This window comes from Anthonomus grandis, chromosome 11, assembly GCF_022605725.1.
Source record: "Anthonomus grandis grandis chromosome 11, icAntGran1.3, whole genome shotgun sequence".
NCBI lineage: Eukaryota > Metazoa > Arthropoda > Insecta > Coleoptera > Curculionidae > Anthonomus > Anthonomus grandis.
Window position 1 is genome coordinate 8,118,755 of NC_065556.1, and position 23,187 is coordinate 8,141,941.

The 23,187-nt window shown below is 33.3% G+C and overlaps 1 protein-coding gene across 2 annotated transcripts in view; it reads left to right on the forward strand.

Annotated features, from left to right (window-relative positions):
* Positions 1 to 23,187, forward strand: part of LOC126742584 (high affinity cationic amino acid transporter 1) — a 101,714-nt gene that overhangs the window by 70,987 nt on the left and 7,540 nt on the right. For both annotated transcript variants that reach the window (XM_050449317.1, XM_050449316.1), the window contains exons 6-9: positions 6,380 to 6,484; positions 6,546 to 6,814; positions 20,555 to 20,792; positions 20,847 to 20,949. In XM_050449317.1, the coding sequence (XP_050305274.1) occupies positions 6,380 to 6,484; positions 6,546 to 6,814; positions 20,555 to 20,792; positions 20,847 to 20,949 (715 nt within the window). The remainder of the gene's footprint in view (positions 1 to 6,379; positions 6,485 to 6,545; positions 6,815 to 20,554; positions 20,793 to 20,846; positions 20,950 to 23,187) is intronic.

Below are 23,187 nucleotides of genomic sequence, written 5' to 3' on the forward strand. Positions count from 1 at the left end.
ACCAATAAAATAAACAAACACGCCAAAAATTTACCAACACAAAATATTTCGAGACTTAATAATTTAATGTTTTTTTTTTTTTTTTTCGTATTTCTCCTTTAGATAATCACAAAAGTAAATAGGGGAATTTAATCAGGAAAAAGGGCTCTTTTCAATGAGAGTTTAAAAAAAGTGGCTTTCCATTTGAAAAAAAAGCTTGAAATGTGAAAAAAAATAAACAAAAATCGATGGGTTTCAGGAATTTTGCGAGATAAAATTTGATTAGTTTTAACTGAATTTATTCCAGTTAAAGTCACCACACTGTATATGCATTACATGCAATATATAATGCAATATTATAAATTATCAATGATAATGGCACTATTTATATTGGTGCTTTTACATATATATTTAATATCTATAATAAAAAAAAACATTAAAGAACAAATTAAATGCACTTTCTTACTACCTTACAGTTCCCACTAGGGTGACCTTCCTGGCCATTAAATTGGCAAAAACCCACTTGCCTAAAGTCAGGGGTATGCAAATTTTGACTTATGAAGTGCTAAATCAAATCTTAATACAAATAGAATCCTTGCTCATTTATAGTCCCTTACAAGCTATGTCCTCTGATGCAAATGATTGCTATATTCTCCAGGTTACTTTTTAGACCCTCTAGCGTTTTTACCTAATCCGGATTTGACACATCTAAAATTAAATAGACTTGATCATTACCAATTATTACTTAGCTTGCATAGGAATTTTTGATCTAGATGGCATATTGAATACCTTTACACCGTGCAGCAGAAATCTTAATTCTCATATCCTTAAATTCCTTTAAAAGAAAATAGCCTTGCGGTAATTAAACAAAATAATACTTTATAAAATGGAAATTAGCAAGAGTTATTAAGGTTTTACCAGGACAAGATGAGAAAGGGAGAGTTGCCAAGGTATGCACCAATCAGGAAACATATTTGCGTCCCCTGCTTCAACTACATTCTCTATTAAGGGAAGATTCTTAAATAATTACCTGAATATTTAATTTAGTTTATGAAAATCTATTTTTAAGAGCGAAGCTCTTATATGTGCTCGTGAAGAATTGACAGATTTTAGGACTCGCGTCACATAAACGTTAATAACTTTGCTTCTATGGCGAATTTTTTTTTTCTGGTATTCACCGTTTTATGTGGGAAGGTTAAGGCTACGTGATGATGTACATTTTTTTTTGACCATGCCGTGGCATGCCGTGGGCGTGGCAAAATACCGCTTTTTTCGCGAAAACAGTCGGTGCAGCAACTTGTGGAAAACTGACTGAGCCGAATTTTCTGAAACTCATTGACGTCAAAGGCCTTTATGCAAAGCAACTCCCAAAGGGCGCTTTTTAAGATAAACCCTTTGAAGTTGGATTTTTCTGTGAATGAATTTTGAACTTTTTGCGCGGTACCTCGCGGACTTAAACGGTTGTGGGGCCTAAACGGTAATGTTCCCGACAATGCGAACAAAACAGCCCTTTTCTACGTAAATGTAGCTTTCTTTTTTATTAAAACTATTTTTTTCCAAAAGAAACTCCTTCCGAGATAAACGAGCTCAAACTTTTTTTTTTTTTTTCGAAAAAAAAAGTGAATTTTTCGAGAAATAAATTTTTTTCTATTCCTAAAAAAATTTTTAAAATTTTTTTTGTTAACACCGTTTGAAAGCTTAATCCTTTAGGATTAAACAGAGGTATTATTCATGACGCTACGTATTGTACAGGGTGAGCTGTGTTAACAAATATAAACCCCTTTTTGAGCCTTTTTTTTAGCCGTTTTTTTCTACTTTTCTTAATAACTCTTTATTGACAGCACCTAGAGACTTCACACTTTCAGCGTTTTAGGAATCTTTTAAATCCTATTCTTCGATGTACTCTACAACCTTCTGCGTAGACACCGAACATAAACTAGAATAGAAGGATCACTCTAAGCGCCGCCCAAAATGTTGCCTTTCTCACTCGCTTTCTGATGCTACTCTTTTTTGCTGCCCGGTGGCGACTGCGTTATACAGGGGCGTCTTCAATATTAGAACTATAATAGCGTTGTGCGGAAATTTTGTACTTTAAAAATGCCGGCGATATGTTGCGTAGATGGCTGCAAGAGTAAAAGGGGATATAATTTTTTTTTAAAATAAAAAGGGATTAGTTTACAGAAAAAAATACAAGCTTTTCTTCAGCATTTCTTAAATATCTCGGAAAATTGAGATCCTACAAAAAAATTCAAAAAGTGTCAGCGATTTAGAGTACATATTTTCTTTAAATCGTGATTTTAATCTAAAAAAATGCAAAATTTTTGGTAATATTCTGTTATTAGTGGTGGTTTTTAATACTGAAAGCTATCCGATTTATTATTAGTTGCATTGCAATCATTTGAATGATATAAATTTTAGCCACTTATACCGTCTAACCATACTTAAAACTGCATTTTTTTCGTCATTAAGGGTTGTTTTTAAGGGTTTAAGTTTCAAAATATTAATGTGTACTATAATCCCCAATGTAAAACTATATTCATTTTGCATATTTATAAGAATTCTAGGTTGTAAAACACCTATTTTCGTTTTATTTGAATTTTAGTGGTTTGTTTTTTCATCCCCTATTTAAAAAGCAAATAATTAAGTTTTTTTTATTTAACTGCCTTTTTATATTTCACTGTTACCGAGTTCCATATGCTGAGTGTTGTTATCACATTATTATGTAAATTTTATTAAATATTTAAAAAAATGGGTATATTAACGAAGTTATTATTAATTAAGTGTATGTAATATTAGGTAGGTAGTTTCTTGGTCAGTTAAGAAAAGAGCATGAAAGGAACGTAAAGCTAAGATTTAATTGTGTACATTCTAATAAACTTAATTTTAAAGCTATCTACCAAGTGTTTTTCTTACAGTTATTTGTTCAAAAGAGATACTTAATAATATTCTTTCAATTTCATTTTAACAATAATACAAAGTGCCTTTAATTTCAAAAAATTCCATATATTACACGCTGCCCGCCGCGATGTACGAAAATATTCCTTATTAAAAATGTTTCAAACACCCCCCGTATCGTAAAGGATTGCCGTCGAAACTAAATAATGATTTACGACCGCGTAAAAAAAGTCGGCACTGTTTAGAAGTCCCTACTTCAAACGGCCGCAAGAGAGTGAACCTACTGTCTTGTTCTTTATACTGTGGCGTAGAGTAGTTTTTGCTCTACACCTTTTTTTAACTTTGACGCTTTATACCGGCATACCTATGATACCTACGACAACCATTTTTTTTTCTGAAATCACCAGACACTATCTGGCTATAATCCAATAAAAACCTTTTCCGCAACGCGCTGTTATTTAAGAAAAACCCCCAAAAAAAAGCCGTTCCAATCAACCAGTCATACCCTGGAGACACAGGGAGCCAGCTCATGGTACAATAAAGTTGGCGGTCCAGCACCCAATTTTAAAGCATACAGACGACGTCACTATCGAGTCGCACATGGCCAGATGACGTAATAACGGGGTTTTCGGTAGTGTGGCGGCAAATCGGCCCGTTTGCGCTACGAGTTAGAGTAGGAAAAGCGGTTTGAGAGAAGGATGGAAGATGTCTGGCAACAATTATAAACGCGTCGTGTTCGTCTCGTGACGTCACGAGTTATTTTATTAATGAAATATTAGTATTATGGGGACAATTTTGAACGGTTTTTTTGATAAATTACTAGGATAAATAAAATGAATATAAATATTAATAAATATATATTTGAAATATACAGAGGCTATTGATATTACGGAACATTTATGAGGATAATAATAGTATAGAAATAAAATTATACTAGGGGTTTTAAAGCATTTATAAGGAAAATATTATTTATAATAATAGTAATATTAATCTACAGGGTGTTTTAAGGTTTAAGAACATTTACAAGAAAGGTAATATTTATAATACCTAATAGTAAAAGCAGCAAGGTTAGGACAAGGTATAAATACCTGGAAAACAAATAATAGTAATAATAGTTTTATTTTAGTTAGGGTTCTTTTAGTGGGGGTTGCTAAATTGGTAATAAATTTATATTAATAGTTTATCAATTTAGAAAAAAAAGACATTGATGCGGTGTCAAAAAACGGTGTATTTTTTGTATTATTTTACTATATTACTGATATCACGGCTTTTATAGCTTCAATTCAATAAGTTGATAAATTTTTTTATTCGTTTTTTTTCCTTTAATTTTTTTTTATTTTATTATAATTGCCTTTTAAAATAAAAATAAAAAAAACAAGAAACAAACCACTTTTTCCTATCCTAATACATTGCTTCTTATGGGACCTGATCTTTCTCTTTAGATTGTGACTTTCTCGTATGAATCGTGCAAAAATTTGTCATAAAGCTTTTTTACTAGTTTTTGAATGGTCTTTAACCAGAAAAAAGAAATTTTAAATTCGGAGCATATTTTGAAAAAATGGTCATTTTGACCCCGGATTTTGTTCAAAAATCGAAAATTGTAAAGAAATAGGGTTTCTGTTCATTTTAGAGTCAAATTGGTAATAACCTTTTTTAAAGGTGCTCTAAAGTAGTGCAGGATAGAAGAATAAAAAATTGATATTTTTCCATAGGGCTCTTGATAATTCGATCTTTATGTTTTACAGTTTTTTCCAAGTTTTTCCGATTCTATAATAGCTAGAACCGATTTATTTTGACATGCGGATACCTCGTAAAATTCCTAAGAACTTTTATTTGAAACAAAAAGTTGTCAGAGTTACAGTTAATTTAGAAAAAAATAAAAATCATTTTTTCGAAATTTTTTGTGGGTATTACAATACCCCTTTTGATTTTCGACCAAAAAAAATTATTTTTTATGGGATTTTTTTACTGGAAATTGTTAGTTTAGGGCTTACTTTAAAATTTGCCAATAATCATTTTAGGAAAAAAAATGGTACGGTGGGAAAAAACCAGTTTTCTTTTTTCTATGGTTGATCGTCAGAGAAAAGTTGAAATCAATATAATGCTAACCTAGCCTAAAATACAAATATGATTATCGAAAATGCAATTCAAAAACGAAGTATGCCACTAAACTATGGCTTTTAATCACAATTTCCATGATTTAACTAATGAAATAAACCAACTTAAATGAAGAAAAATTTCGGAGCAACAGTTTAGGCAAAAATAGGTTAAATAATATAAGAGTAGCATGAAGTTATTTGGTCACCCTATAAAATATGTATAAAAATTATTATTATTGTTTTTATTATTATTATTATTATTAAGATTTCATGCTAAATGGCAAAAGCACTCCCCGGGATGTGCCGGGAGGGAAAAACATTCACTTATCCCAGATATCTCAGATCTCAGAAGGATGAAGCTTTGATAAAGTGCTTTCCATGTTATCGGACTCTGTTCGTTACCTTTATTTACACAAAATACACTTGACCTAAAAGTACATATGTTTCTTAAACTAGTTGATGTTATCTGCGTTTTTAATGAACTTTTTGACGATTCGAGATGTGAATAATAGTGTCGACTTCCGCGTTAGCTTATAGATGCTTTCCTTAAGCTTTAGTAGTTTTATGTTTTCTATCAGGCTCTTTGGTATTACTCCTGTTGTTGATACAATATTTAGAACTGTCCGCACTTCTCTCTTTTCCCACTGTCTTCGTACCTAGTGTTCTAGATCCCTGTACTTAATAATCTTTTCATTATATTTCGCTCTTAGGTTGTTATTATTAGGAATAGCTACAATATTATATCATATATAATATAATAATAATAATATAATTATACATAATTATAATATATATATAATTATAATAACATAATTATACATCAATAAGGGTTGTCTTCCTAGAAATTTTGTCGATTAGTATTAGGTTAGGCCTATTATTACTTATTCGTTGGTCTGTAAGTACAGTGCGATCCCAATATAATTTGTGTTGCTCATTTTCAAGAATTGGCTTCGGCTTACAGTTATAATATGGTACCTTGGCTGCTGATAGGAGGTTTAGTTTTTCTGCGAACTCTTGATGCAGTATCTTTGCAACTAAATTATGCCGTTCTTTATATTCCATTGGTGCATGCATCCACTGGTGACATGCTGAATGGACTCCGTTATCTCACATCCATACCTACATATGTCGAGTCACCTACGACAAACTTTAAATAATTTCTTGTTGGTAGTACTTGACCTTAAATATCCACAAAAAACCCTTCAGTTTCGAGTTGTCCCAAGGTCAAACTGTAGTTCGACGGCGCTATGTCGACATACTCTTGTTGAACTTCGTACCCTCTACAGGCATAACATTCAAACCACAATTATGCACTTGTATATTTAAATTAATTACCAATATAAGTAAAAAAATGGTTAAACAAAATGTTTATAACTTTATATTTGCAACATTACTTTTAATTTTAGCATTACTGGCATTTGGAGTGAAAGAGTCTTCAGTATTAAATAATATTTTTACTATTATCAACTTGGTTACGGTGGCCGTCGTCTTAGTAGCAGGATCTCTTAAAGGTAAATTATTACTAATTAATTATCACAAGCTCATCTAATAAGACTTTCGACTATTTATTAGCTGATACAAATAACTGGAAACTTGAAAATGTGGGTCCAGACTTTGGTACTGGAGGTTTCATGCCATATGGAATAGCGGGTGTTATGGCAGGGGCAGCCAAATGCTTCTATGGATTTGTTGGTTTCGATGCTGTCGCCACTACTGGAGAAGAAGCCAAAAACCCTCAAAAAGATATTCCATTGGCCATCGTCATCAGCTTGTTAATTATTTTTGGAGCTTACTTTGGAGTATCAACTGTTTTAACATTGATGGTTCCTTACTATGAACAGGTACATGTAATATAATAAAACTTTTGTATTTAAGTCTCTGTAGACCTCTTATTTAATATGTATAAAGTAAAACATCAGAACAAAATAGCACTATCGAAGTCTAAAAGAACCTTACTTTTTTATTCTTAAACGAAAAAATGGTTTACAGAAAAAAAACATATATTTTTTCCCAAATAGAGATAAAATTCCACTAGGGTTGCTATTTATAGTTTCGGCCTAATAATAAGCCTAAATTGTTTCACCCTAAAGAAGACAGTGATTGATTATCGAAATGGCTTCTTTTTAACGGTGTTATAAAAAATAAACTTCTAGGTTCCCTTCAATTTCATGGTCAACTCCGAATTTGCATAGTCGTATATAAATCTATATTTAGTCGTACATCATCAGGATTGACCATTAACATGCTACAATTAATTTTTTATTTTAAAAGAAAAATATTAAGATAACATACCAAAAAGTTTGATGTTTTACATGATACGATACTTTGATTCAACTGTAATTTTATTGTTTAAGTATCAGGTAGTCAAGTTAGTAAGTGTCATATGATGGCATTTGTATTGATACCAATTTTTATGAATACAAATTTAGTCTGTCGGTCTGTTTATCTATCTGCGGATTTATAATCAATAAATATTTTTTTTTACTAAAATGAGGGCAACAGAGCAGCTTGAAAAATTTAAATATAAATCATGATTGGGACTAAATGCGAACCGAAAATAAAGTTGCCACGTTATTTTAAGTAAAGCAAGATTTTTTTATTTGAAAAATTTAATTATTTGTTTCTTCCCATATACAATGGCTATTATTGTATTTCCGACTGGACTTGGTAATACAATAATTAACTATTTTAAAATAAAAAAAATCTCTACATATTGTTTACAGTATTTTTTAAAAATGTAGGCAGTTATACATTTTCAAAAACAGCATTTGTTGTAAGACAAGGCATTGTTTTCTTTTACTGATAAGATATTATATTTACATATATTTATAAGTCTATGGAAAAACGTAATAAACATGCTAAAGTTTATTATTGTTTTTAAAATACGAGCATTTTTTTAGAAAAAATTTTTAGTAAAATTATTGTCGCGAGTCGAATATTTTAAATTAAATTATAGCAAAGTTGCATAGTTTTATGGTAATTAAAATTCGGAAAATAAATAATACTTTTTAATCATATGAAAAAGTATTCCATAAAAAGTAAGTCCATGAAAAACATAGATTTTTTATTCATTTTGCTTTACGATTTGGAATAGTATCAGAAAAAATACTAACTAATGAAAAAAGAATATTAGAAAAAAGGGAAAGAAAACAGAAATTTTTTTGATTTTTTCCATAAATATTCCGATATTTTAAAATTATTGAACTTCATTTAAATTAGCATCAAATTATGCAACTTTGCCATAATTAAAGTAAACCTGTATCTTTTACGATTTCAAAGATCCAAATGGTCACCCTCGAACTTGCGACATAATATAATACACTGAGAAAATTCCAATCTTAATCATTCCAACATCAGGATTAGGAAGTCGTAGTGTTTAAAATAGGTACGTTTGGAAATGTTAGCATTCCGACATAGCTCATTTTTAAAATGGATCAATTGTGTTTAAAAAAAACAGTAAAAAGTATATTATTTTTACGAAGTAAAACTGTTATTGCTCTTGTACTGCTTTCCGTCCCTGAAGGGCTTTTACAAAAAATGATCAAGGACAAATAAATATCTTGTTTGTCTTGAAAATAACAAAACAGATTTTTTTTATGAAAATCCCAACTTTTAAAACACATTCACAAAGCTGATCCTGTATTCAAGAATAACAGCCAGATATTAATATAATAATATATAAATAATTTTCATACTGTGATTTTCATCAAATGTGTTCCCACTATGGAAAACTTCTGGGCTTAACTGACAAGTGAGTACATTCCATTCGTTTACCTTTAACTATAATGTTTTTTTACGCATATAACACCCAACTCATTGTCAGTTAGCACTGATAATGGCTCATATGTCGAAGGCGCTCTGCTAAGCTTCTAAAAATAAATTGCTTTGAATACATTTAGTTTGATAAATTTGGACAAAAAATAAAGGCATTCAATAAAATAAAAATAAATCGAATTCCCTTTATGGATAGTTACCAGCCGCCGCCCGCTGGCGCCTAGTAGATAGAGGTGCGCGGGTCGCCTTACTCCGAAACTAAGCCGCTAATTTCGATAAAAAAAATAGCAGTCAAAATGTCTTTAAGCTTGATGTCAAGTACCGTCGTCGACTACGCCGTCTTAATTATTCTTATAGTTTTTGTAGTGTTTTGCTATTCTTTGTTGTAGTTTAGCTTCACTATTTAAGTTTATTTATAGCTCTTCTTATATTTCATTTAATAGCTTTAGCTATCCTACAACTAAGTTAACAGCGAGATTTTATTATTCTATTCTGTTTGGGGGCTATTGGTTGGTTGCATCAATTGATGCAAATTTGGGAATGAATTTAATTCGTATAGGTAATTTTATTCTAAATCCTCGTAGTTTCAATTTTCAACATTTTATGAAAAAGTTCGTTTATCCAGTGTCCAAATAAAAATAATCTATCTCTTTCAGATCTACATTAAGAAGATATTTTTTCATGTAAAGGATACTACAACAGTAGTAAAAAAAAGTTACCTTTTTTTAAATGGAATGATAAATTTTTATGCTTTTTCCTATTCTACGCAAAATTTTAACACAACTTCATGTAACATACGCTATACCTTACTCCACTAGCTTAAAAGATACTTTAAAAAAGTTACATATTGTTAAAGAGGGTCGAGTTATTTAGCCAATTAAGTAAATTAGACCAGCCAACAGCCATAGAAACTTAGTTTCGGCTAGGTATTACTAGAAAAAATACAAGAAAAACATATTATTCATATTATAACATTTCTATTCATATAAACATATTATATCATGTTGAAGGCAGATACCCGAATACTATTTGAAGAGATTTACTGAGGATATTTATTGTTCATTTACCTTTTTGAAATTCAGAATCTAATTAAAGTAATACTTACCTCCAAGACTTTAACTGAACTTGCAGATTTAGAAAAGTATCGTTTCCCATAAGCCAGTAAGTTGCTTAAATGACGGGTTTATACTGATCATATTCTCGGATCCTGCTTCGGCATCCCTTATGCTTAAATGCTTATATGCTTAACATAAATCGCCTCTGCCGTTGGCAACTTATCCAAAAATTAAACGGTATTTTTTGGAGAGGTGGAAATAAAATATTGAAACACAATATTTAAAGTCTGTACCACAAATTTAATTTTTCTTTTAACTCATTTAAATCTTCTATAATATTATCATTATTTGCCTAGGAATCAATATACATATAATTACACAGTTCAAAATTCAGCCCTTAGGGGCTATCTAATTTCTTGTGTAATTTTTTCTCTCCTTTTTTCTAAAGTCAGTATACTACGATTTGTACAAATTATTCGATTTTTCAATTTTTTCTTTAAATTTTTCTGTAATTTAGTTTTTCTCCTGGGACTTATTATAACAATGGACTTACTATACAAATTAAATTAATTTTTTTCTTCTTTTGCTTAGGTTATTTAAAATACACATGCTTTTGTAGCTGTCTTATGTTTATGCATTAAAGATATAACAATTCATTCTATCCCGTATTAAACTTTACAGCTATTAATTATACGGGTTTTTTAGATAATCGATGGCACTTTTTGGATACACACATTTCAGACTCCACAAGAAGTAAATTGGGTTTAGATCAAAAATTACTGACACTGTATCAGCTATAGAATAGACACCATTTTTTTCTTAATTTAAATGTCATCTTTAAGACTTGTTTTGCAAATCAGAGAAGCAGGGCCCTGCACGGAGATAAATGGGAATCCACATGCATCATTTCAAATAATAAAATTACCCTATTGTTTCGATAAAATCCTACCTGCTTAAAAAATTCTATTTTAAAGATAACACAAAATTACATAATATTTTACTTTATACTTTATTCTTCTGGTTTAGGTCATTGCTAGTATACAAAAAAATCCTCCGAGAAGTTAAGCTAGTGAGTCTAGTGTGTTTGCATTCACTTTCGCGCAACATTCCGACAGCTTTTTATAGCAGCAAAAATAGATTAGAAAACTATTAGTGGATTAGTATTATTTAAGATAATTACTAAAATAACTTTATTACTCTTGAGAATTTTTTTTAAATAGAGGGATATTTTTTAATGAAAATTAAAATTAACTAATTGAGAGTTTTTCTTAATAAAGATACTGAAAAAGTTTATAATACGGTGTATTTCCATTTCTGGCCTTTATGCAAGCTTGGAGATGTCTGCCCATATTGTCTATGAGATTGGAGATATGCTTTTGGGGAATATTGTGCCCGATCAGCCTTAACAAGCTATTGTATCATCCTAGTTGGGCTTCTGTGTGCTGACTAACTAATCAACAACAAAACCGTTATATTCACTTAATCATCTGAAGAAACCCAACTACGGCATAACCAGCACTCCAAAGAGATATGTTTGAGGTTTTGGGAGTTAAAGTATATATCTAGTATCAAGTCTTTACATAGCGGAGGAGAATACTGGCAACAGGTTTGAGGTGTCACCTACCATTAAAGGTACCTCGACTATAACCTGAGCACAAAGTTTATCGGCTACCGTGGGTGGTATTACACATGGCTTTACCTGCAAAATTTTGGAACAGAGTGTTTTTTTTCTGACAAAAGGATAATTTGTTTAGTGGGGGATACGCATCGGTCACGGGTATTCTGGGACAAATGAGAGCTGCCCAGCTTGCTCATGCACACCCCGTACCAGCCTTTGCAGGAGGAAGTGCTATATTCTAGACTGGTATCATGTCTAATCGTCGCATAGAATTAATTTAAATTCAAGGCACAATGACTGGTGACAGACATTAGGGAGATTCTCGACTTTTACATCAGACTGTGGTAAAGAGCTGTTTGTGAGGCTTTCGTTTTTATGAATGATAACACCTGTATCTGGAATCGGAATCAATCGTTTGAACTTGCTTGCACTATCGCCAGACAAAAATCCCATAGAACATGCTTGAGACATGCTTTCTGGGGCAGTGGTAGCACGCAAGTGGTAGCAACTCACCTAGGACTATAAAAGAGCTGGTTCATGCTGCTCTGGAAGAAGGATAGCATCCAAGCTTGCATAAACGCTAGCGGTGATAATACACAGTATTCAAAAGTTTTTCAGTGCCTTTATTAAGAGAAACTATCTATTTGTTAATTTTAATTTGTATTAAAAAGTAACCCTATATTAGAAAAAAAAATCTTAAGAGTAATGAAGTTTTTTTACAAGCATTTTAGTTGTTTAGTTTTTTCAATTGTTATTATTTCAAGTTTTGTTAATTGAAGCTGATGAATTAATAAGTTTCTAATCTGTTGATGATAAAAAAACTTCCGGTAATTTAGGGTATTGAAAAAATTTGAATATATATATATATATATATTCATTATCATATATATATATAATATATATATATATATATATATATTGTAACGAAATTCGGGAACACACTTTTATTGTCAACGTCAAAAACACTAACCTAACTCGCTTTCACTGTCGTTTAATTGTTTCCAAGGTAAAAACTGACTAAACAATTAAACTGAATGATTTGTCACGAAGCGCGTCCTTTTTAAAACCCGATGGAACAGTTTCGAAATATTTAGAATTATCTTCATTGTTTTTGCCCAAAGAGACCAATAATTTTAGGAGAATACTGACAGTCAAAGCAAGCAAGTATACAAATTCTAGAAAATTAGAACTACAGGGATTTACAATAATATAACCTAAATAACCTAAATTGGGGCCAAAATGGGGCTCTCAAACAAGATGAACTACCTAAAAACTAAACACTATAGATGAAAATAATAAACCAAACGTAAGTAGAACCCTAAAGAAACCCTACGAATCAACTTTAACTATACAATACTAATAAAATTGTACAAAAACTAGCAGAATAATTAACGTATTTACATTTTCATAATACTGCTCCCCTCTCAAGTTTGATCGTCCCGATCAAACATGGGACCACCTGAGTCATGATAGGGCGCTAGCCGGACGATGTTTACAATTTTCATCTTCGCTGTCGGATGTCGCTGGATACGGTACACCACGTCGTTGATTCTGGTGACCACATTGAATGGACCTTCCCAATCCTTCTGGAGCTTTGGTGACTTGCCCTTCGTCCTCCGTGGATTGTATAACCAGACTTTATCCCCAGGATTAAAACCGGTAGAATTTGCCTTTATGTCATAACGTGATTTCATTCTGTTACTTTCTAGATGAAGTTTATCCCGTGCTTGTTCGTGAACAATTTGTAAACGCTCTTGTAAATGGTCGACGTACTCCTCCAGGGTTTCAGACTTATGGGGTCTTCCAGTAATAATGTCCAAAGGTAAACGAAGTTCATCACCGTAGACAACTTTTGCCGGGCTTTTTCCAGTTGACTTGTGGATAGAAGAACGATATGCCAATAGGAATGGTTGTATACAGGTATCCCAGTCGGTTTGCTTAGAGTTTACTACCATCCTTAAATAGGTTTCAAATGTGCGGTTAAATCTTTCAACCATTCCATCAGACTGAGGGTGTAGTGGGGTTGTACGGGTCTTATTGATTCCCAGCAACTGGCATACTTGTTGGAATATTTGTGACTCAAAGTTCCTTCCTTGGTCTGAATGTATCTCTCTGGGTACACCAAATCGACAAATCCAGTTCTGGAACAGCACTTCAGCTACTGTCGTTGCTTCTTGGTTTGGAATCGGATAAACCTCGGGCCACTTACTAAAGTAATCCATAGCAACAAGAGCATATCGGTTTCCGGAGCTACTAGTAGGAAAGGGTCCTGCTACGTCTATGGCAATTCGTTCAAAAGGTGCACCAACAAGATACTGCATCATCTTTCCTCTTGTCCGGGTTTTTGGGCCCTTGCTTGACGAACACTGCTCACACTGTCGGCACCAGCGTTCAACATCTTGATGACTGTTCAGCCAGTAAAACCGTTCTCTCACTTTTGCCAAGGTCTTACTAACTCCAAAATGTCCTCCGCCGACACCGCCATGAACAGCTTCAAGGACTTCCGGAATACGTTTTCGAGGAAGGACTGTCAGATATGTCTTTTCTTTTCCATCTACGCTCTCCCAGACTCTTTTTAATAATCCATCTTTTATAACCAATGAATTCCATTGAGACCAATAAGCTTTAAGTTCTGGAGATTTGTCAGAAATGTCTTTCCATTCTGGTTTCGAAATTTCTCGAGATTTCAGTTCGTAAATAAGACCAAATACTGGGTCATCACACTGATCTTGGATTAAACTAGCTACATCCCACTCTTTAGAACTGTGAAGGCCAATACGATTACAAGTAAATATCTCTGGAAGCTGTTTTGATTCCTTTTTAAAACAATGTTGACATGTTTCAATACAGGGTCTTCTCGATAAAGCATCGGCATTTTGGTGATATGCGCCTTTCCTATGTTCTATTGTAAAGTCATACTCTTGTAATCGTTGAAGCCACCTTGCTATTTGTCCTTCGGGGTTTTTAAACTGAAACAGCCATTTCAACGAAGCATGGTCGGTTCTAAGGATAAATCGTTGACCATACAAATATTTATGGAAATGTTCAATAGCTTTTACTGCTGACAGTAGCTCTCGTCTAGTGACACAATAGTTTCTTTCTGGTTTTGATAATGTTTTACTGAAATAAGCTATTACTTGCTCGCCATCTTCATATTTTTGTGATAGAACGGCCCCAATTCCAACATTACTCGCATCGGTATCCAAAATAAAAGTTTGTCCAGGAATCGGATATGTTAAAATTGGAGATGTGCATAGTGCTCTTTTTAACTGTTGAAATGCTTCTTCACAGTCTGTTGACCAACTAAATACCACTTTGTCCTCCGTGAGCTTATGTAGAGGCTTTGCAAGATTAGCGAAATTTCTTACAAATCTTCTGTAATAGGTACAAAGGCCCAGAAAGCTTCTTAACTGGTGTTTGTCAGTGGGTCGTGGCCATTTTTCGATCGCCTCTACTTTATCTGGATCAGTCTTGACACCTTTTTCTGATATTACATGGCCAAGGTATCGAACTTCTTTTTGAAATAAGCAACATTTTTTAGGACTTAGCTTCAGGTTGGCCTCTCGCAGTTTAACAAATACCTTTTGAATATTCTTCAAATGATCTTCAAATGTTTTCCCCAGTATGATAACGTCATCCAGATAAACTAAACATGATTCCCAAGTCATTCCACGTAAAACTGTGTCCATAAGTCTCTCAAAGGTAGCTGGAGCATTGCAGAGTCCAAAGGGCATTACTGTAAACTGCCAAAGTCCTGTTCCAGTCGAGAATGCGGTCTTTTCCTTATCTTCTGGGTGCATCTTTACCTGCCAGTATCCACTCTTTAGATCGAGTGTTGAGAACCATTGTGAACCTGATAGCGTGTCCAGGGTGTCGTCAATTCTTGGTAGGGGATAACTGTCTTTCTTGGTAATATCATTCAGTCGCCGATAGTCTACACAAAATCTAGTGGATCCATCCTTTTTCTTCACTAGCACAACTGGAGATGTCCAAGGACTCTGAGAAGGCTCTATCACTCCTTGTGTCCTCATTTCTTGAAGCATTGAGGAAACTTCTCCTTGTTTAGCTATCGGAATTCTTCGAGGTGCTTGTTTAATCGGAGTATTGTCTCCAGTGTTAATTCGATGCTGCACCAAATCAGTTCTTCCCAGGTCTTTATCGTGCAAGGAAAACACATCTTGATTTTCTTCAAGAAGACGTCGCAATTTACTACACTGGTCCATGGTTAAATTGGCAGAAGATTCTTCAAATAGGTTTCGTAAACATACAGGAAAAGGTCTGTTTAAATAACGACTTCTATCAGCATTTTTCATGACTGCCACTACTTCAGAGCATACGCCAATGTTCTCTCCTTGTTTCAGGTGTTGATCATATCCTTTTAAATTTACCATTCGAACCAAAATAGTAGATTTCTTCTGCGTAGTTAACGTCTTGGCTGGAAAAATTCCTTGACCATATAGTTTGCATTTTTCCATGGGCTCAATCAAAACAGTTTCTCCCTCTTTTCCTCCAGTTGTAGCATAAACCACCACCTCTGAATTTCCTGGTATAGTAACATCCTTGAATAACTTAACGACTCTGGTATTTACTTTATCTTCATATAGGTGGTGCATAAAAATCTCTTCATTTCTCGTCGTCAATATCCGGTTATATACATCCATTTTAAACTGCTGAGCATTCATAACATCTAATCCTAATATGACATCATCCATGATTTCTGCCACTAGTACTGGCTGTTGGAATGTTGTTAAGCCAATGGTGACTGTAGCTTCGTGCAATCCAAGAATCGGGACCCTTTTTCCATTTGCAGACTCCAGAATTAAATTGGGTGGTGCTGAGAGCCTACAGTGTGCTACGATGTTCGGCTTCACGATAGTATGACTTGATCCTGTATCCACTACCATCTCACATTCACGGCCGCATATTTTTCCCGGTACTACCAAGCTCTCTCCAGGATGTGGCAGCCGGTTTAGTCTTATACGTGGGGCTTGGTAGCACCCAGCCAGCTTGCGCCCCATAAAGCTGACTAGTTGAAGTTTTCCTGGTTCCTTGGATCTCTTAAAGGCTTGGGGCATTGACGTTTAAGGTGCCCCTCCTCATTGCAATTCCAGCATTGCAATGGTCTTTTAGGTTTCCTCGCTAATAATGATTCAAGCTTCTTTAGGCGGTCTTCGAGATCACTTTCCGAAGTTCTGATTTGTCTTATTCGTGTCTGCCTTCTAGTTGCTTGAAAAGCTGCCTCATACTCTAGTCCATGGGCCAAAGCTTCTGATATACTTTTATGATGAGCCATCCTTAGAGCGTGGTTAGTATCTGGATCTCGAACTCCGTCAATAAAACAATTTATAGAAATTTGTTCTCGGAACTCTGTTGGGGCTGAAGGGTAAGCCAGATTTACTAATCGAGCAACATCGGCCTCAAACTGTTGGAGTCCTTCCTCGGGTTGTTGTCTTCTAGATTTCAATTGAGCCTGGTACACTTGTTGTAGATGGGCTTCACCGTATCTCATCTCTAAGGTACGCACCAGTACGTCGAAATTGAGCTGATCCTCAGATGGCACCATTCTTAATATTTCTGTAGCTTCTCCTCTAAGGCTTAGCTTAAGATTGATTGCCTTTTCTTCGTTATCCCAGCGATTTCCCCTAGCAGCGGCCTCAAATTGATTCAAATAGGTACTCCATGCTTCTTTGCCGTCGAATTTTGGTGGCTTTACTTTCATCATTGTTTGCATTCCAGGATCGGGATGAAGAGGAGTCCGTTTTACTTTCATCTCTAGTTCTTGGATCTTTTTTTGTACTTGCCCCAATTCTTCTTCTACTGTTGCTTCAAAGTTAGTCATTAATTGTTTCTGATTCTTCTCCAGATCTTCTTTAAGTTGTAAAACTCGTTCCTCTTGTTTTCTGTCTCGTTCCTCCTGCTCCTTTTTAAGATTATTTTTTAAATTAAGTAAGTCATCTTTCATGGTTCGAATCAGGTCTTCATTTTCTTTCTTTAGGTCATCTTTCATGGTCCTTATCAGGTCTTCATTTTCCTTCTTCAGGTCAGATTTAATTGTCTTTAGTAAATCTTCCTGTTTTTTGTCTCGCTCTTCTTGTTTGCGGTCTCGTTCTTCTTGTTCTTCCTTCAGTTTACGGTCTCGTTCTTCTTGTTCTACCTTCTGTTTACGGTCTCGTTCTTCTTGTTCTTTCTTCTGTTTACGGTCTCGTTCTTCTTGTTTGCGGTCTCGTTCTTCTTGTTCTTCCTTCTGTTTACGGTCTCGTTGTTCTTGTTCTTCCTTCTGTTTACGGTCTCGTTCTTCTTGTTTGCGGTCTCGTTCTTCTTGTTCTTCCTTCTGTTTACGGTCTCGTTGTTCTTGTTCTTCCTTCTGTTTACGGTCTCGTTCTTCTTGTTCTACTTTTTGCTCGTCAAACTTCCTTAATAGCAGTTCCATCAATTTCTCGGTCTCCATCTTGGCCTGACTTCTTGTTAAAGGCATCCACTAAAATGAGCTTCCAAATATCCTTTACTTCTGACACCAATTGTAACGAAATTCGGGAACACACTTTTATTGTCAACGTCAAAAACACTAACCTAACTCGCTTTCACTGTCGTTTAATTGTTTCCAAGGTAAAAACTGACTAAACAATTAAACTGAATGATTTGTCACGAAGCGCGTCCTTTTTAAAACCCGATGGAACAGTTTCGAAATATTTAGAATTATCCTCATTGTTTGTGCCCAAAGAGACCAATAATTTTAGGAGAATACTGACAGTCAAAGCAAGCAAGTATACAAATTCTAGAAAATTAGAACTACAGGGATTTACAATAATATAACCTAAATAACCTAAATTGGGGCCAAAATGGGGCTCTCAAACAAGATGAACTACCTAAAAACTAAACACTATAGATGAAAATAATAAACCAAACGTAAGTAGAACCCTAAAGAAACCCTACGAATCAACTTTAACTATACAATACTAATAAAATTGTACAAAAACTAGCAGAATAATTAACGTATTTACATTTTCATAATAATATATATATATATATATATATATATATATATATATATATATATATATATATATATATATATATATATATATATATATATATATATATATATATATATATATATATATATATATATATATATATATTATATACCGCAAATCAATATTACCTATACGAGATTAATGCAATAGAAAAGGAAATATATACAGTTTATACCCAACTACTAAAGTATGACAAAGAAAAGATTGTGTCTCCCCCAGTTTTTTTTGTTGTCTTTCTTTGCCTTTTTTTAAATATCTAGGCGTTTTATAAAGCGAGGCTGACTACTGGGCTAGATTATCAAACGCTAAAAAGATATTCATTGTTTGACATTCTGGCGCGTGATGCATTTCAGTATTTAAAAAAAAGCGGCCAGCATTAGCGAGAGCAACCTCGAAAAGGATTGGTAGTAAAACATATTTTGTCCAAAGGCAGATCGATTTAATTGCCTTTCAAAGTTTCAATCCGCGCCATTAAAAAGCAAACGGGTGGTTTATCCACCCGTTGCTCATAAGCTTCTCAAGACTTTTTTAGAATTTGGAGCTCTGAAAATTTGCAGTGACAATTGACGTGAGTTCATCAATCATATTATTAAGCGAATAATGTTAAAATGGCCGATTTGTAAAATAATAATAAATAATGGCCCTAGACATCCTTAAAGTCAGGGGAGTATTGAAAGGAGCAATAAAGATATCAAGAACATGTTAAGAGCTTTGCTTTCAGACAATAATACTCAAAAATGGTTCTTTGGTTGCTACTTTGTATAGTAGCCCAAGAATTCATCTTTCCATAGGATTATAGACGATCACCTTATAAAGCTTTATCTGGTGTGGATTTTTAGATTGTGCTTTATTTAAGTAGCTTTCTGTATGAAACAATTAAAACCATTTTAACACAAGAGGATTTGGAAGATTAGTTTATCGTAAATAATATTCCAAATGAGACAGAACCAGACTCATAGATCTTTAAGATTGATGCCATCCCAGTTGTCTTGTAGAATATTGTTTTGAGAGAAGGAGGAAAAAAGTAATGGGCATCAAAGTATTTTCGAAGGGGTAGTAATGTAATGGATCAGGACAATGTGAAAGAGAATGATAATCCTATGGATGGTAATATTATTTCAAAGACAACGCATGAAATAAATCAAGTTAAAGGGTTTCCAAGTTTTTTGGATAATGAGTCAACTATTATCAACTGTACAACAGAAAATTTTTTTAATAGAGAAAATAGGGGACAACGAAAACTGTGCTTATCCATTAAATAATTTAAAAAAAGTCAAGGATTTGCAAGTGGGGAAGCATATGTCTGTGTAAGTTCTAGCATATATCTGTGTAGAGAAGGGGTACTAGAAAATATTCTGAGAGCATGGTCGCCTTAATCGATGGTTTGTCATACCAGATGTTAATATCACTTTAAGAGAAGCAGTTTCTAAGATCTCGCAATTTGAAGGACAAGGATTTAAGAAATGTCAGTGCAAATCTAGTAAACTGCAATGCTGCACTAAGAGATGCTTTTGTTTTAAGGCTCGCAGGATCTATACAAGTAGAACCATTTCAGTGGTCCATGTTCCAATAAATATACTTTTTTTTATTATAACCTACTTTTTTTTAAATTTAAGTATGCTTTTATACATTTACATACATATACAAGAATGTTAAATACTTGTTTTTTTTTTGTTTATAAAGAAAACAGTTCTATTCATTTGTTTTATCCCTAAAATAAAGCGTATATAAATATTTCTTTAATTGCCCTACAGATACAAAGAACTTTTTTTTTACCTGCTTAATGCTGGCAAATATGTATGTATGGTATCAATACATACTATTTATCTATTACATACTTTTTAATACAATTCGTATTCTACAAACCGGCTAACGTTAAAAACTTTACCATTTACGTGACTAAGTAGTCACGTTTGTTTTGTAAAATGCCTAGCCAGATAGCAAAATAATGGATCGTTAATTGAAAATTTGACAATCTGGCCGCCGTTTATAAAACTACGAGTTTTTAAATCTAGCTAGATTTAAAAACTCGTAGTTTTATATATATATATAGATATATATATATATATATATAATTTTTAGGATTTTATAATTTTTTAGGATGTTAATGCTCCATTTCCCACAGCATTTGATAAAGTGGGTTGGATCACAATAAAGTGGATTGTAACCAGCGGGGCAGTCTTTGCTCTTTGCACAAGCATGTTAGGCGCTATGTTTCCTCTTCCTAGGGTGATATATGCCATGGCAAATGATGGAATTGTTTTTAAGCCGCTGGGAAAGATTAATTCCTACACACAAACACCTTTTATTGCAACTCTTTTCTCTGGAATCTTTTCTGGTTAGTTCTTGGAAAAAAGCAAATAGTGACTTATATAAATGAATTATTTTCTAGGTCTTATGGCAATGATTTTTGACCTAGATCAACTAATTGATATGATGTCTATAGGAACTCTTCTCGCGTATACTATTGTTGCCGTGTGTGTTCTTATTTTAAGGTAATAAAATATGAAAATATTTCATTAAGAACTTACTTTGAGCGTAGTATGTGGTCCAACTTAATTTTTTCTCAACGAAAATTAGTTTGGCCAAACAGTATGCTTGTAGATAAATTCACACTATGCTTGAAATTAACCCAGGGGTACGCTGATGGCATATAGTTCAGTTCAAAGATCTATTAGAATCTTTGATGTGCCGCGAATAGTCCGTGTGCCGGTGTTGCTTGTATTGTCACATGACATGCATGTTTAAATCGCAAAGTTTTATGTGGTAAGAGTCATAAAGTAATATTCTAAGCGATATTTAATCATTCCATTAAATAAATAAATGTTTTAAGCATTTTTTAAAGAATTTATAGAATTGTTTCGTAAAATTTGACTACATGAGCCCACGTACTATTTTGTTAGACGTCTGTCGTCAGTCACAGCTACTCAAGCGTGAAAAGTTGCACAGGTCCGGCCTTAAAATTTATTTGTATTTAAAACTTTATTATTCGGGATTTTTGGTTTTAGTTTTATTAAGTTAGAAATTTAGGATAGTTGATAGCAAGATAATATTTCATTCAACTATAAGATTTAAGTACGTAAAATGAGTTTAACCAAAAATTTTAATTTAATAAGTTTTACGAATTACTTCGGCCCATTTATTCTGTGGATTAAAGCATTAAAGATTTACTTTTTTATCAAAACTTACTTTTATTACTTACTTTTTACCTTTTTGAATTACAAAACGGTCACATCAGCATATGGATACTAAAGTATTACATTATATATACTTTATTATGTCGCTGAAGGACAAACAGGAGCAGTATGCTGAAAAAAACAAAACTTTAAACTTGTTTAATTAATAAAAATAGGATTTTCTTACTATGGCAAAAAAGGGACTTTTTCAGAGAATGAAGGAAAAAGCAGTCTTTATTGTATCGCTGAAGGACAACAGGGGCAGTAAGCTATAAAAAACAAAATTTTAGACTTGGTTTCTTAATAAAAACAGTGTTTTTCTTACCATAGCAAAAAAGGGTTTTCCAGAGAATGGTAGAAGAAGCAGTCTTTATTGTGTCACTAAAGGACAAACAGGGGCAGTAAGCTGTAAAAAACAACAAATTTTAAACTTGTTTAATTAATAAAAATATGGTTTTTTTACTATGGCAAAAAAGGGACTTTTTCGCAGAGAATGGAAATCACACATCAATCATAAATGTGTCATCACATGTTTCGGCTAAATAATATATGGATCTTTCTTCCTTCCAAATTTTTTTAATTTTCTTCAAATATTCTATAAACTACCTGACAATTCTATTACAGAAGCTCTTTTGTTAACCATCTTGAGCTTAAATCCAAGTTTTATCAGGTATATCTCCGCAAGGTTGAGACTGAGAAATGTTTGTCCCTTGCCGATAAAGTGTACTTAACCTCAGAGCCTCATTGTTTTTGTGTTTAGAATACACACCTTTGCTTAGAAATTTGGCAATATCCGTGTCAAGTCCCTTTGATTGTCCTGCATCTTTCCTTTTTATTCTGTCTTTAATCCCTTTTTTTAAACGCATATTGTACTATAGGAAACTCCTGTTAAAAACGCTGTTTTTTGCAAAGCACTACAATCATTTGTGAACTGAGGATCATTCCTTAGATTGTTATAGATATTTAGATAAAGTTGTTTGGCGTCTGTACTTAAACAATTACGATTTTAAACTGCTAGATTTTCCCCTGTAGTTTCTACTTCCCTTGTGTCTTCCTCTGCTTTCTCAACACTAGAAAACGAACTACTAGAACTATGTGACTCTAAATCACTGTCCAGATCACTCTTATTGTTTTCATCACAAATGTTATTGTCTTTCTTGTGCACCCACGGTCTCCATAACCCCGCACAAACACTTTTCTTCATTTGCCAAATTTTCCTGCCTATTTTCCCAGGGTCGTATCATTTTAAGGTCTTTAGGTAGGTATAATACCAAAACAAATCCACAAACACAAATAAAAAAACACACTTCCTCGCAGTAAAAACTGCAAAAAATTTAGACGAATACAGGCCAAATTCTAAATTCTCCACTTTCATAAACGTGTAAAAAGCAAAACCGGCAAAACCCATCAAATAATAATAACCTCACATGACCCCCCTCCCAACTATTAAAGGTGATAGACCCATCCAACAACTATTTTAAAGGCAACAGACCCATCCTTAAAGATCTCTTTAAAAACACGGCGAAAGTAATACAAAAACAGCCCAAAAATTTATTT